Consider the following 14,815-nt stretch of genomic DNA (forward strand, 5'->3'; position numbering starts at 1 on the left):
GCATATAGGAGTACCTATTTGTTAACCGCTCAACACAGAATATCCGTATGTGCGCACTCAAATCATTTGGAGAAAATATATTTTATTCAGCTTTGTTAAATTTTTATACTAATAGTTATAAGCAAATCTTGTCTACTAAATGAACTACTGTAGTGTAGCACACAGCCATTTGGCATTGCCAGATCAGGACCTAACATAAGGACAACTTAGAGTATGCTAGTATTTTCTTCTAAAATAGACTGCATTTACTTAATTTCATGTTTCTTTAGACCTGTCTAAAATAAATAATGGATTTATTGTGAAGTTGTAGGCTATATTACATGGATGTATTAGACTTTTTTAAATGCCTTGTCTGTGTGGAAACCAGAAGATGCTTAACGTTTGTTTATTTGCTTGACAATCACCGGCTGACAATTTCATGATCGCCATAACCCTATGCTTGACCACATTATCTGTCAGCCCAAAATTCATGATCTCATCAAGCATCTCCTGTGTTACTGGTGGACAGAAAATCCACGAGTCTGAGCATGAGGGTCGCGTGAAGATGGACATGGTGCTGGTGGCTGCTGAGGTCTTACTGCAGAACGGAGACCAGGAGACCAGGAGCAAAACCCACACCAAACTCAAAGAGCTCAAAGCATCATGGGAGGAGACCTGCACCTTCATAATCCACTGCCACAGGTAGCTAACCCACGACTCCTCTGTGACTTTCTATGATCTCCAATGACTTCTGTGGCAGCTGAAAAGGGCAGGTCAATTACTATGTCTCCTTTTAAAAAGGAATTGCCATGAGTTTTATTGTCTGTCACATCAGCTAATATTACACACCCATGGATAATGTATGCATGAGGGAATACATTCTATTCGTTCAGTGAAAAATATTTGATTGTTAATGGCATGGCAGAAGGCCTTGTTTTTGTTTAGGCCATATCAACACAATTTTCTAAGGTCTTTGTTTTTCTATGGTCGATATTTACTCTTCAACCCACCCTACTACTCTCTTTCCCAGCCGGATAGAGTGGGTGTGGCTGCACTGGAGTGAGTACCTGAAGGCGCACGAGGAGGTTGAGATGTGGCTGGTCCGCATGCGTCGCAGTCTGGAGCCGGAGGTGGAACTACAGCTGGGGGTGAAGGAGAAACTGTGGCAGGTGAGCGAACACACCTGACACTGGCCTGGGTGTCAACAATGGTAATGTCTGTTTAGCCAGTCTGGAAACTCTCTAGTGTGAGTGAAGAGGGTAGGCCGTGTTTCCAGCGGATACTGAATATAAAGTAATACTACTGATACCATATCAGAAGCCCAACTGTACTGCCATATTTTGAGTCTGGCTGTTTGGTCATAAGAAATAATAAACCTAGCTACATCAAGCTAGCCTTCAAATGCTGCCAATCATTCCTATAGAATTACCACAGTAGTTAACTTGTATGTCTTCCAGGTAGAAAGTATATAATGTAATCTAATGTGTGTGTTCCAGGTGGACCACCAGCATGTCTTGCTGAGTGACGTGCAGAGCCAGGCACTGCTGTTGGAGAGGCTGTTGGATGAGGCTGCAGCGCTGCACAACCGTACCCAGGACCCCAGTGTGGACCAGGAGGCACAGGAGAGACTGCAAGAGGCATACAACAGCATACGGGACAGGGCTGAGGTGTGTGTGTGTGCAGTATAATGGAGGCTTTCTGATGACTTGTTCAAAATCTCCATCTATTCCCTCAAATTCTCTGCACAAAACTCAAGCTAGCATTCTTGTAATGAGCTTAGAGGCCTTAACGGGTCCAAAAAGTAGGACCCATTCCCGAAATGGACCTGGGGCTTTCTCACTCGGAACGAACCCGAAGAAAACTAGACCTGGTCGGATCCAGACCCGGGCCGATCAGAGTGAAGCAGAAAAGTTCATTTTTAAGATACTTTATTAACCAGAGCTGATAAAGCGTGAGGGAGAGGAGGTAGAGAGAGCAGGGGCCGTGCTGTGTATGTAGGCTACTGTGAGTGTGAGCAAGTGACATGGTGAGCAGGGAGGACGGAGAGAGAGACGAGAGCCCGCAACCAACCAAGCCGACTCGCGCTATAGGAGACTAATAGCTGCCATAGCTAGGTTATTTATAATCAAATATGATTACCTATTACCTGTCTTGACTGCATTAAAATTGGAGAAGCTAGCTAATGTTAGCGAGCTAGGCTAATGGAGGCATGCGCTTTCTCGTCCTACACAGTTACAAACAAGAATAACTCCATTCAAAATATTAAGTAGCAGTCTACCTGTTTTGCGCTTGGTTGTTGTAGCCTATCCTTCTTCCTTTTAACTTTAAATTGTCATTTTAATTCCATTTTCCATTGATTAGATATATAACAATTGCCACACATGTAGTCTCTATGACTGTAGCCTATTGCCACTTTGATGATTAGCCAACAACAATAATAAGCTACACGTGCCACTGTCATGAAAAGCAAGAGCAGCAGCAAAAATGATTACATCTATTTTTCTCTACTGCAGCAGTCGCGTTCGGACCTGTACTAGTCCACCCGGACAAGTCAATTAAAATTACACATACCCGAGATCCATGACTGTCATATCTGACCCAGACCCGAGATATTATTTAGAATTTTGGATCTGGACCCGTGTAAGCTATATAGCGAACACAATAGAATGATCGAAACCGTGACGCTGTTATTGAGTGGTATTATTTCCATCCAGACAGACAGGCTGCAGGGTACAGTAACTAACTTCTAGGTTCTCAGAGTCGAGTAACTTGAGTCTCTGAGCGTTGTTGGTGAATACTCTTCAATTTGTGCCGAGCTTCTTTTGTTGTGTACGTTCTTTTTTATTTTTCTGTAGTCACACAATCAAGGCAATGCCGTTCCTGTTTCTTTCTGTTTCATCTAGGTCTTTGAAACATCTTACAGTCCACAACGGTCCTCTCCTCTCCCTGTCTGTCTCTACTTTCAAAGGGAACAGTCTTTTGGTGCTCCTCGCCCGTTTGAACATGCTTAGCTCATGGCAGAGCTGTGCGTTTGGTCCAAAGGGGGAATATCATTCTAATGATTTATATTCTCTTTCATATGAAGGTTGTTGCTTAAAAGAGGAGAACATTTGTTCCCCTACTCTTTGAAAGGAGCTAGAACTAGCTAGTTCTACAGTGCCTTCAAAGTATTCACACCCCTTGACGTTTCTACATTTTGTTGTTACAAAGCGGGATTACAATGGATTTAATTGTCACTTTTTGTCAACTATCTACACAACATACTCTGTCAAATATGATTTAAAAAAAAAAAAAAAGCATTTTTGTAAAGAATTCATGAAAAATATAACACTAACAGATCTTGACTAGATATAAGTATTCAAACCCTCTGAGTCAATACATGTTAGAATCACCTGTGGCAGCGATTACAGCTGTGAGTCTTTCTGGGTAAGTCTCTAAGATCTTTCCACACCTGGGTTGTGAAACATTTGCCCGTTTTATTATTTTCAAAATTGTTCAATCTCTGTCAATTTGATTGTTGACCATAGCTAGACAACCTTTTTCAGGTCTTGATTTTCAAGTAGATTTCAGTCAAAACTGTAACTAGGCCACTCAGGAACATTCACTGTCTTCTTGGTAAGAAACTCCAGTGTAGATTTGGCCTTGTGTTTTAGGTTATTGTCCTGCTGAAAGGTGAATTAATCTCCCAGTGTCTGGTGGAAAGCAGACTGAACCATATTTTCCTCTAGGATTTTGCCTGTGCTTACCCTCTTTGCATCTTTTTTTTTTATCCTGAAAAACTAACCAATCCTTAATGATTACAAATATACCCATAACATGATGCAACCACCACTACTGTGCTTGAAAATATAGAGCGTGGTACTGTTGTAATGTGTTGTATTGGATTTGCTCTAAACATAATGCTTTTTATTCTGAAAAAAAGTAAATTGCTTTGCCACATTTTTTGCAGTATAGTGCCTTGTTGCATGTTTTGGAATAGTTTTATCTGTACAAGCGTCCTTCTTTTCACTCTGTCAATTAGGTTAGTATTGTGAAGTAACTACAATTTTGTTGATCCATCCTCAGTTTTCTCTCATTATTTTATCAGTTTTGGAAACTTTAGTGTATCTTCTGGGCAGTAGAAGGCAGTTTAATTTGGGCATGCTTTTCATCCAAAATTCCAAATGTTGTCCCCTACCCTAGAGAAGTTAAAATACAATGTAGGAACATGTCATTTTCACTTACTGTATGTAGACCCTGGTATGGTGCTGGAGATTATGAATATGTGTAAAAAGTGGTGGATTTCCCCTTCAACAGGAGAGGCTGTCAGTGCTGCAGAAGATAGCTGAAGAGCACCAGATTTACCAGAGCTACGTCCTAAAGTTCCAGGCCTGGCTGGTGTCCAAAGCTAAGGAGCTGAACACACTTACTGAGTCAGAGGACACAGCCGAGAACAATCTCCAAGCCCTACAGGTGAGAGTAGTACACCCTGGTTATAGGACTCCTGGGATGGACAGATGAGCATTCCCCCTAGTCACATCACTGTTCTTTTTTTCTTTTTGCTGTAAAAAAACTGTACTGTAACATTTGTTATTTTAATTGCACTTTGAATTAAGTTTGAGAAGGGTGGAAAATCGTGACACAGCGTAACTCTCCTCTCCCCTCTGTCAGACGCTGGACGACAGTGTGGCCAGTGAGGAGCGGACGCTGCAGCACATCGAGGGCATGGTGGAGGCAGTGCGGGCCAACACGTCGCCCGGGGGGGTGGAGGTGGTGGAGGAGGAGGTGGAAGAGCTTCGTCTGGCCTGGCAGAGGCTCCGACAGAGCCTGTGTGAGGCTGGGGAGGGCCTAAGGATCAGCCTAGACTCCCAGAGCCAGTACCAGAGCCACTGCCAGCGCCTGGGGGAGGACATAGCGCAGCTCCAGGCCCTGCTTCACAGACTGACCAGAGACCTGGAGACAGCCAGGGAGGGAGACAGGAGCGAGGAACAGATGGTTGGGCAGTGGAGGAAGTACATGGTGGGCTTTATACACACTCTGTCTCTTTCATTCTCATTTTCTCTCTCTCGCTAGCTCTCTTCCTAATTTAATTTCCTTGTTGTCTACCTCTCTCTCTCTCTCCAGTCTTTCCTCTGCCTTCCTTTTTTACCCTTCTCTCTTCCACTCTTATCTCCTTCCCCTTACTTGTTCTTTGCTTTCTTTTTCTCTTTCAGTGTCTCTCTGTCAATTTCACTCCTCAACCCAAGGCTTACAGCTTTAGTTACTAGCTAAAATAAGAGTCTGACACAGCATGGGCAGTTGCTCTAACTATTACCTTGCAGGAATTGGCCCTCTGGCTACATGCCTGGGAGATGTCTGGTGGAGATGACATAGAAGATAATGGTTGTGGGATGATATTGTATCCTCACAGTCAGATCGTACCTGTTGTGGGGCAGGTTCCCACAGTCTATGGATTTGTATTGATTGTCTGAAGTGGCTTCAATGCTCTTCTAATCTCCTTCAATTCACTGATGTCAATGAATTGGACAGATGCAAGGAAATGCCTACATAGGCTTTCAATACATTGCTTTTACCTGTCCTGTGTTTTCAGATCAGAGGGTTCTGGTGAAAAGTAGTGCACTATGTAGGGAATAGGGTTCCATTTAGGACTGTAGATGATGGAGAGGACATAAGGCTCGGAAGCTATAGTAGACTATTGAGGTCAGTTTGAGAAACAAAAGCTAGCAGAAGAGTGATAAGATTTGTCAGAGGCTAAAACAATTAGTATAGTCATTTTATCCCAGTGTCTAGACCAGGGTCCAGATTCACAAAACCTTCTTAAGAAGAAAGGTCTTCTTAACTGCCTTTTTTTCCCCTTAACTACAGATTTAAGAAGAAAGTTAAGCAAAGTTGTTGTTTCTCAAAAAGGTTATTGGAAAATATATTGCACTATTTCTTACAGTATGTTTCTCATTTAGCAAAAAAGTTAAGAAGAAAATAGATTTAGAAAATAAAGTTATTGGAAATGTTTTAATTCCAAGATAGCTAAACCCTCAGGGCAGTGAGAGGGAAAAGCTCATGAAAGCAATTCACTGTTTAATTCACTCTCAAACTTGAGGTTATTATTTAATTATTTTACACCCAAGAACATGTTTTAGAACAGTAATCTCAGTAAGAAAATATGCTAACATGATTGCCATTGCTAGCTAGATAGTTAGCTAAAACGGTTGTCTAGCAACACAATCTTTATTTGTGTGTATATTTCAGAAGTTTAAGAAAATCATTAAATCTTAAGATATTGTAGAGGAATTGCACTTACCTTGTGATTTTTTTTTTTCTTAAGAAACATCTTAATTTTTTGCGTAAGAAGTGTTTTGTGAATCTGGACCCAGGGGTCTCCAACAGGTCAATCGTGAGCTACCAGTAGCTCGTGGCCCACCTATGAGTAGCTTGCCAATAAATTCTGAAAATACATTTTTTCACGTGTTCCATCGCAAACTCTCTCATAATATCAAGGCCACTTTGACATTATCCCAACCCTGGTTAGCCACTATTGCCTTAAAAAGCCAAATGTAACACAATATCTGCCAATTAATTTCCAGAAATATTGCCCATCTCTCTGTTTGGTGAGCACATTTGTTTATCACTCTGTATGTAGCCATTTAAGCGATGCTAATGATAACCATCTTGTGGGTAGACAGACTTTCCCCCAAAACCTTATAATGTTAACCGCAAAGTAGTTTTACCTGACAGAACAATATCAAGATTATTTGTATAAATTGGGTGGGGATTGTTTTGAAAACTCTGCCATGACGTGCTGCAGCAAAATTGGGTTGTTCAATAACACATACTGTATTTTCTAAGGGTGTAGGCCTAACCGCAGTAACATCGCCAGACCGGAAAATTTCTCTAGACTTCAAAAATGGTCTTCTGATGTGATTTAAGCATTGACATGGACATCCATTTTCATTGTTTCTCTATGAATAATTGTAATAATTGTTAAGGATTCAAAAACCAGGAAAAATAAACAACAGATTTTTACCTTGTCAGCTCAGGGATTCAATCGTGCAACCTTACGGTTAACTAGTCCAAAGCTCTAACCACCTGCCTCACGAGGAGCCTGCCTGTTTCGCGAATGCAGTAAGAAGCCAAGGTAAGTTGCTAGCTAGCATTAAACTTATAAAAACAATCAATCAATCATAATCACTAGTTAACTACACATGGTTGATGATATTACTAGTTTATCTAGCGTGTCCTGCGTTGCATATAATTGATGTGGTGCGCATTTGCGAAAAAGGACTGTCGTTGCTCCAATGTGTACCTAACCATAAACATCAATGCCTTTCTTAAAATCAATACACAGAAGTATATATCTTTAAACCTGCATATTTAGCTAAAATAAATCCAGGTTAGCAGGCAATATTAACCAGGTGAAATTGTGTTACTTCTCTTGCGTTCATTGCACGCAGAGTCAGGGTATATGCAACAGTTTGGGCCGCCTGGCTCATTGCGAATTAATTTGCCACAATTTTACGTAATTATGACATAACATTGAAGGTTGTGCAATGTAACAGGAATATTTAGACTTATGGATGCCACCCGTTACGGTTCCGTATTTCACTGAAAGAATAAAAGTTTTGTTTTCGAGATGATTGTTTCCGGATTCGACCATACTAATGACCTAAGGCTCGTATTTCTGTGTGTTATTATGTTATAATTAAGTCTATGATTTGATAGAGCAGTCTGGCTGAGCGATGGTAGGCACCAGCAGGCTCGTAAGCATTCATTCAAACAACACTTTCGTGCGTTTGAGCCAGCAGCTCTTCGCAATGCTTTAAGCATTGCACTGTTTATGACTTCAAGCCTGTCAACTCCTGAGATTAGGCTGGTGTAACCGATGTGAAATGGCAAGCTAGTTAGCGGGGTGCGCGCTAATAGCGTTTGAAACGTCACTCGCTCTGACACTTGGAGTAGTTGTTCCCTTTGCTCTGCATGGGTAACGCTTCTTCGAGGGTGGCTGTTGTCGATGTGTTCCAGGTTCAAGCCCAGGTAGCGGCGTCGAGAGGGATGGAAGCTACAGTGGGGAGAACAAGTATTTGATACACTGCCGATTTTGCAGGTTTTCCTACTTACAAAGCATGTAGAGGTCTGTAATTTTTTATCATAGGTACACTTCAACTGTAAGAGACGGAATCTAAAACAAAAATCCAGAAAACCACATTGTATGATTTTTAAGTAATTAATTTGCATTTTATTGCATGACTGAAGTATGTGATACATCAGAAAAGCAGAACTTAATATTTGGTACAGAAACCTTTGTTTGGAAATACAGAGATCATACGTTTCCTGTTGTTCTTGACCAGGTTTGCACACACTGCAGCAGGGATTTTGGCCCACTCCTCCATACAGACCTTCTCCAGATCCTTCAGGTTTCGGGGCTGTCGCTGGGCAATACGGACTTTCAGCTCCCTCCAAAGATTTTCTATTGGGTTCAGTTCTGGAGACTGGCTAGGCCACTCCAGGACCTTGAGATGCTTCTTACGGAGCCACTCCTTAGTTGCCCTGGCTGTGTGTTTCCGGTCGTTGTCATGCTGGAAGACCCAGCCACGACCCATCTTCAATGCTCTTACTAAGGGAAGGAGGTTGTTGGCCAAGATCTCGCGATACATGGCCCCATCCATCCTCCCCTCAATACGGTGCAGTCGTCCTGTCCCATTTGCAGAAAAGCATCCCCAAAGAATGATGTTTCCACCTCCATGCTTCACGGTTGGGATGGTGTTCTTGGGGTTGTACTCATCCTTCTTCTTCCTCCAAACATGGCGAGTGGAGTTTAGACCAAAAAGCTCTATTTTTGTCTCATCAGACTACATGACCTTCTCCCGTTCCTCCTCTGGATCATCCAGATAGTCATTGGCAAACTTCAGACGGGCCTGGACATGCGCTGGCTTGAGTAGGGGGACCTTGCATGCGCTGCAGGATTTGAATCCATGACGGCGTAGTGTGTTACTAATGGTTTTCTTTGAGACTGTGGTTCCAGCTCTCTTCAGGTCATTGACCAGGTCTTGCCGTGTAGTTCTGGGCTGATCCCTCACCTTCCTCATGATCATTGATGCCCCACGAGGTGAGATCTTGCATGGAGCCCCAGACCGAGGGTGATTAACCGTCATCTTGAACTTCTTCCATTTTCTAATAATTGCGCCAACAAGCAAAATCAGCAGTGTATCAAATATTTGTTCTCCCCACTGTATACTGTTACACTGGCAATACTAAAGTGCCTATTAGAACATCCAATAGTCAAAGGTATATGAAATACAAATCGTATAGAGAGAAATATTCCTATAATAACTAAAACCTAAAAATTCTTACCTGGGAATATTGAAGACTCATGTTAAAAGGAACCACCAGTTTTCATATGTTCTGAGCAAGGAACTTAAACGTTAGCTTTCTTACATGGCACATATTGCACTTTTACTTTCTTCAACAACACTTTGTTTTTGCATTATTTAAACCAAATTGAACATGTTTCATTATTTATTTGAGGCTAAATTGATTTTATTGATGTATTATATTAAGTTAAAATAAATGTTCATTAGGTATTGTTGTAATTGTCATTATTACAAATAAATATTTTAAAAAATTGTCCGATTTAATCGGTATCTGCTTTTTTTGGTTCTCCAATAACCGGTATTGGCGTTGAAAAACCAATAAGTCGACCTCTACCAAGGACCCATGGAAGAGTAGTGGAGAAAAGATGATTTTATTTTACTTTAAAATAAGTAGCTCGCAAAGTAGCTCTCATCCTAGAAAAGGTGAGAGACCCCTGGTCTAGAAAAATCCACTTAACCAATTACAGCATCAGAGGCCACTTTGTGCCTGCTGCCTTCATTCCACTGAGGTGAATTTCACCCTTGTCAACGAGGATTGCAATAGTGGTTTAAAATTGCTTGACCTTAATGTGAATTACATTAAGTTTAAACATTTTCTCTTCTATCTATCTTGTATAACAGTTTAACTCTGGCACTAAGGAAGAAATTAAGTTAGTGTTTATCACATTTGGTTGTTGATGTGTGTTTTGTGTGTAGAGAGCGAGTTGCCAGGTGCCCAGGCTGGTCTCTGTGATAGGTTTTTAAACAATTGTTCTTATTTCCCTTTTGGTATTCCTCTCTCAGAATGTTCGGAATACTCTGTCGGCAGAGGAATCCCAGGTGGAGAACCTCAAGGCCCAGCTTAAAGAACTCTTCCGCTTTTCCCAAGATTCCCGGCATCTCTCTGACGACGTCCTGGCTGTGGTGAAGGAGCACCAGAGGTGAGTGGACAATCAGAGCACATCACAGTGTAGAAGAAGAGTGACGATGGAGAGGAAGATGCTTTTTAAGATTTAACACATGGAATCATATAGTAACCAAAACGGTGTGAAACAAATCAAAATATATTTCAGATTCTTCAAAGTAGCCACACTTTGCCTTGATTACAGCTTTGCACACTCTTGGCATTTTCTCAACCAGCTTCACCTGGGATGCTTTTCCAACAGTCTTGAAGGAGTTCCCACATATGCTGAGCACTTGTTGGCTGCTTTTCCTTTACTCTGCGGTCCAACTCATCCCAAACCATCTCAATTTGGTTGAGGTCGGGGGATTGTGGAGGCCAGGTCATCTGATGCTGCACTCCATCACTCTCTTCTTGGTCAAATAGCCCTTACACAACCTGGTTAAGTGTGCCTTGAATAATAAAAAATCACTGACAGTGTCACCAGCAAAGCACCATCACACAACCTCCTCCATGCTTCACAGTGGGAACCACACATGCGTAGATCATCCGTTCACATACTCTGCGTCTCACAAAGACACGGCCCTTGGAACCAAAAATCTCAAATTTGGATTCATCATACCAAAGGACAGATGTCCACCGGTCTAATGTCCATTGCTCGTGTTTCTTGGCCAAAGCAAGTCTCTTCTTATTATTGGTGTCCTTTAGTAGTGTTTTCTTTGCAGCAATTTGACCATGAAGGCCTGATTCACGCAGTCTCCTCTGAACAGTTGATGTTGAGATGTATGTTACTTGAACTCTATGAAGCATTTATTTGGGCTGCAATCTGAGGTGCAGTTAACTCTAATTAACTTTTTCTCTGCAGCAGAGGTAACTATGGGTCTTCCTTTCCTTTGGCGGTCCTCATGAGAGCCAGTTTCATCATAGCGCTTGATGGTTTTTGTGACTGCTCTTGAAGAGCGTTCAAAGTTCTTGACATTTTCCGAATTGACTGACCTTCATGTCTTAAAGTAAATTTTGCTTATTTGAGCTGTTCTTGCCATAATATGGACTTGGACCTTTACCGACTAAGGCGATCTTCTGTATATCACCCCTACCTTGTCACAACACAGCCGATTATGCTCAAACGCATTAAGGAAAGAAATTCCACAAATTAACAAGGCACACCTGTTAATTGAAATGCATTCCAGGTGACTACCTCATGAAGCTGGTTGAGAGAATGCAAAGCGAATGCAAAGTGTGCAAAGCTGTCATCAAGTCAAAGGGTGGGTACATTGAAGAATCTCAAATATAACATATATTTTGATTTGTTTAACACTTTTTGGGGGGGGTTACAACATGATCTGTTCATGATGTTGATGTTTTCACTATTATTATTATTATTATACAATGTAGAAAATAATAAAAAATAAAGAAAAACCCTTGAATGAGTTGTTGTCCACACTTTTGACTGTACTCTAAATACAAAAGTATGTGGACACCCCTTCAAATTAGTGGATTCCACTATTTCAGCCATACCCATTGCTGACAGGTGTATAAAATTGAGCACACAGCCATGCAATCTTCGTAGACACACATTGGCAGTAGAATGGCTTTACTGAAGAGCTCAGTGACTTTCAGTGTGGCACAGACATAGGATGCCACCTTTCCAATAAGCAGTTAGTCAAATTCCTGCCCTGCTAGAGCTGTGCCTGTCAACTCGAAGTGCTGTTATTGTGAAGTGGAAATGTCTAGGAGCAGCAACGGCTCAGCCGCGAAGTAGTAGGCCACACAAGCTCACAGAACAGGACCACCGAGTGCTGAAGCACGTTGCGGGTAATAATCTATCCTCTGTTGCAACACTCACTACCCATTTCCAAACTGCCTCTGGAAGCAAAGTCAACACTAACTGTTTGTCGGGAGCTTCATGAAATTAGTTTCCATGGCTGAGCAGCCGTACACAAGCCTAAGATCACCATACGCAATGCCAAGCATCAGCTAGAGTGGTGTAAAGCTCGGTGGCATTGGACTCTGGAGCAGTGGAAACGTGCTCTCTGGAGTGATGAATCACGCTTCACAATCTGGTAGTCCGATGGAATAATCTGGGTTTGGCAGATGCCAGTAAACGCTACCTGCCCGAATGCATAGTGCCAACTGTAAAGTTTGGTGGAGGACGAATAATGGTCTTGGGTTGCTTTTCATGGTTTGGGCTAGGCCCCTTAGTTCCAGTGAAGGGAAATCTTAACTCTACAGCATACATTGAGTTTCTAGACAATTCTATGCTTCCAACATTGTGGCAACAGTTTTGGGAAGGCCCTTTCCTGTTTCAGCATGAAAATGCCCCCTTGCACAAAGCAAGGTCCATGCAGAAATGGTTTGTCGAGATTGGTGTGGAAGAACTTGACTGGCCTGCACAGAGCACTGTCCTCAACCCCATCGGACGTCTTTGGCATGAATTGGACCACCGAATAATTGCCCCAACATCAGTGCCCGACCTCACTAATGCGCTTGTAGCTGAATGGAAGCAAGTCCCCGCAGCAATGTTTCAACATCTAGTGGAAAGCCATCCCAGAAGAGTGGATACTGTTATAGCAGCAAAGGGGGGACCAACTCCATATTAATGCCCATGATTTTGGAATGAGATGTTTGACGAGTAAGTGTCCACATAGTTTTGGTCGTGTAGTGTATGTTTTCAAAACCGTTTACCTATATTCTGATTATTTCCAGGGATACACACAACATCCTGAAATATGTGTAGATATCTTTGTTAGAAAGAATACTATATTCCCCTTGACGGAGGGATGCTGAATGTAAAAACATGGCTCAATTTATTCCACTTTCCCTTACTGATTAGCTTTTGATGTTGTATGATAATTCATGCAAACAGTCTTTGCTCTCTCTATAGGAAAAGACAGGATGTCTATGCTGTTCTATAACATAACTTATTGAAACGTACAGTGATTACTTGGTCTCAGTGTAACAGGCTAAATGTATGAGCTGCATTTTTCCTCTGACTTTTTACTGTGTTTAAATATATACAGTACATTTTGTCTTTTGCATGCAATGCACCATATCTAGCCTGTTTGAAGCCCGTCTCTTCTCCCCTGTCTGCCTATAGTGTGAAGTGTCGCGCAATGAAGCTATGTGTGGAGTCAGAGACCGGGCTGAGACAGGTGCTGCAGGACCCTCTGCATGGCTTCTCTCAGTGGAGCCAGCTGGTCTCTCAGGTGCTGGAGGCCTCAGCAGAGGTGTCTGAGTTCTCCCACATCGCCTTGCTAGTGCAGAACATCGAGGTATAAACACCACACCACACTGCACTGCAGGCTGCTACTGATTTGATCAACTATTATTCCACCATGGGAAATGTTTTTGGTCATGTGCTTAAAAGGGACATGATACAGAAAACATACAATGCAGCTAATTCAACACTGTAAAATGCATCGAGAAAAGGTGACCTTCAATCCCATCAATCAAGCAGCTAAACCAGGATTGTATTCGTAAGGTAACCCGTTGATGGCTGAGAAACCAAACTTGTAGTCTCTGTGGCACTCAAGGCCTGGAGACCTCCACTGTAATAATGATATACTGTAGTCATGGTACCTTAATTAGGTCAGCTATGGAAATCCATTCAGCCCTACAGACAGACAGTACTTGACAGAGATTGGCTTGGGCCGTGTCCGAAATGGCACCCTATTCCCTGTTTAGTGCACTACTTTTGATCAGGGCCCATAGGGCTGTGGTCAAAAGTAGTGAACTATATATGGAAAAGGTGTCAAAAGTAGTGTACTATATATGGAAGAGACTGCCATTTGAGCCTTCTCCATCATTAAATTGAATCTATGGCTTTCCCTATATAACCTCCTCCCCTCCAGACATGGGAATACTGAAAGCACAGGTCAGGGAGTTCAATCATTTCCTGATCTATGAAAAAGAGACATCTGAGGATCATGCTTGCTTTTCGTTGACACAGAGGGATGTGTGATTTAGATGCCCCGAGGCACATATTTCCACTTTTTTTATGTCTTTGTTTCCTCTTTCTTTCTATCCCCCTACAGAGGTTGATGATGCAAAGTCTACAGCTGCAAGAGCGGTTGAGTCTGCTGCAGGTGAAGAGGGATCTGCTGGTTTCAGTGTTTGGCTCTGACAGAGCAGAGAGTCTACTGACGGAACTCAACGCCGCCGTGAAGAACCGAGAGCTACTGCACAGCCAGCTTCTGCAGAGGAAGGGAAGACTGCAGGTGTGTGAGTGCGTTCGTGTGTGTGTCATTGGGCTCTGGTCATATGTAGGTCATTATTAGGGAATGGGGTGGGCTCTGGTCATATGTAGGTCATTATTAGGGAATGGGGTGCCATTTGGGATGGAATGTAATTTTTGTTATAAACTGGGTGGTTTGAGCCCTGAATGCTGATTGGCTGACAGCTGTGGTATATCAGACCGTATACCACGGGTATGAAAAAAAAGATGTATTTTTTTTCTAATTATGTTGGTAACCAGTTTATAATAGCAATAAGATACCTCGGGGGTTTGTGCTATATGGCCAATATACCACGGCTAAGGGGTGTATCCAGGCACTCCGCGTTGCGTCGTACAGCCCTTAAACATGCTATATTGGCCATATACCACACCCCCTCG

General features: G+C 42.3%; 1 protein-coding gene across 2 annotated transcripts in view; it reads left to right on the top strand.

Annotated features, from left to right (window-relative positions):
- Nucleotides 1-14,815, top strand: part of LOC110497642 (nesprin-3) — a 46,086-nt gene that overhangs the window by 10,634 nt on the left and 20,637 nt on the right. For both annotated transcript variants that reach the window (XM_036954631.1, XM_021573886.2), the window contains exons 3-10: nucleotides 509-681; nucleotides 1,010-1,148; nucleotides 1,476-1,646; nucleotides 4,276-4,431; nucleotides 4,630-4,977; nucleotides 10,107-10,243; nucleotides 13,301-13,475; nucleotides 14,238-14,420. In XM_036954631.1, the coding sequence (XP_036810526.1) occupies nucleotides 509-681; nucleotides 1,010-1,148; nucleotides 1,476-1,646; nucleotides 4,276-4,431; nucleotides 4,630-4,977; nucleotides 10,107-10,243; nucleotides 13,301-13,475; nucleotides 14,238-14,420 (1,482 nt within the window). The remainder of the gene's footprint in view (nucleotides 1-508; nucleotides 682-1,009; nucleotides 1,149-1,475; nucleotides 1,647-4,275; nucleotides 4,432-4,629; nucleotides 4,978-10,106; nucleotides 10,244-13,300; nucleotides 13,476-14,237; nucleotides 14,421-14,815) is intronic.

Source organism: Oncorhynchus mykiss, chromosome 19 (genome assembly GCF_013265735.2).
Source record: "Oncorhynchus mykiss isolate Arlee chromosome 19, USDA_OmykA_1.1, whole genome shotgun sequence".
In the NCBI taxonomy this organism is placed as follows: Eukaryota; Metazoa; Chordata; class Actinopteri; order Salmoniformes; family Salmonidae; genus Oncorhynchus; species Oncorhynchus mykiss.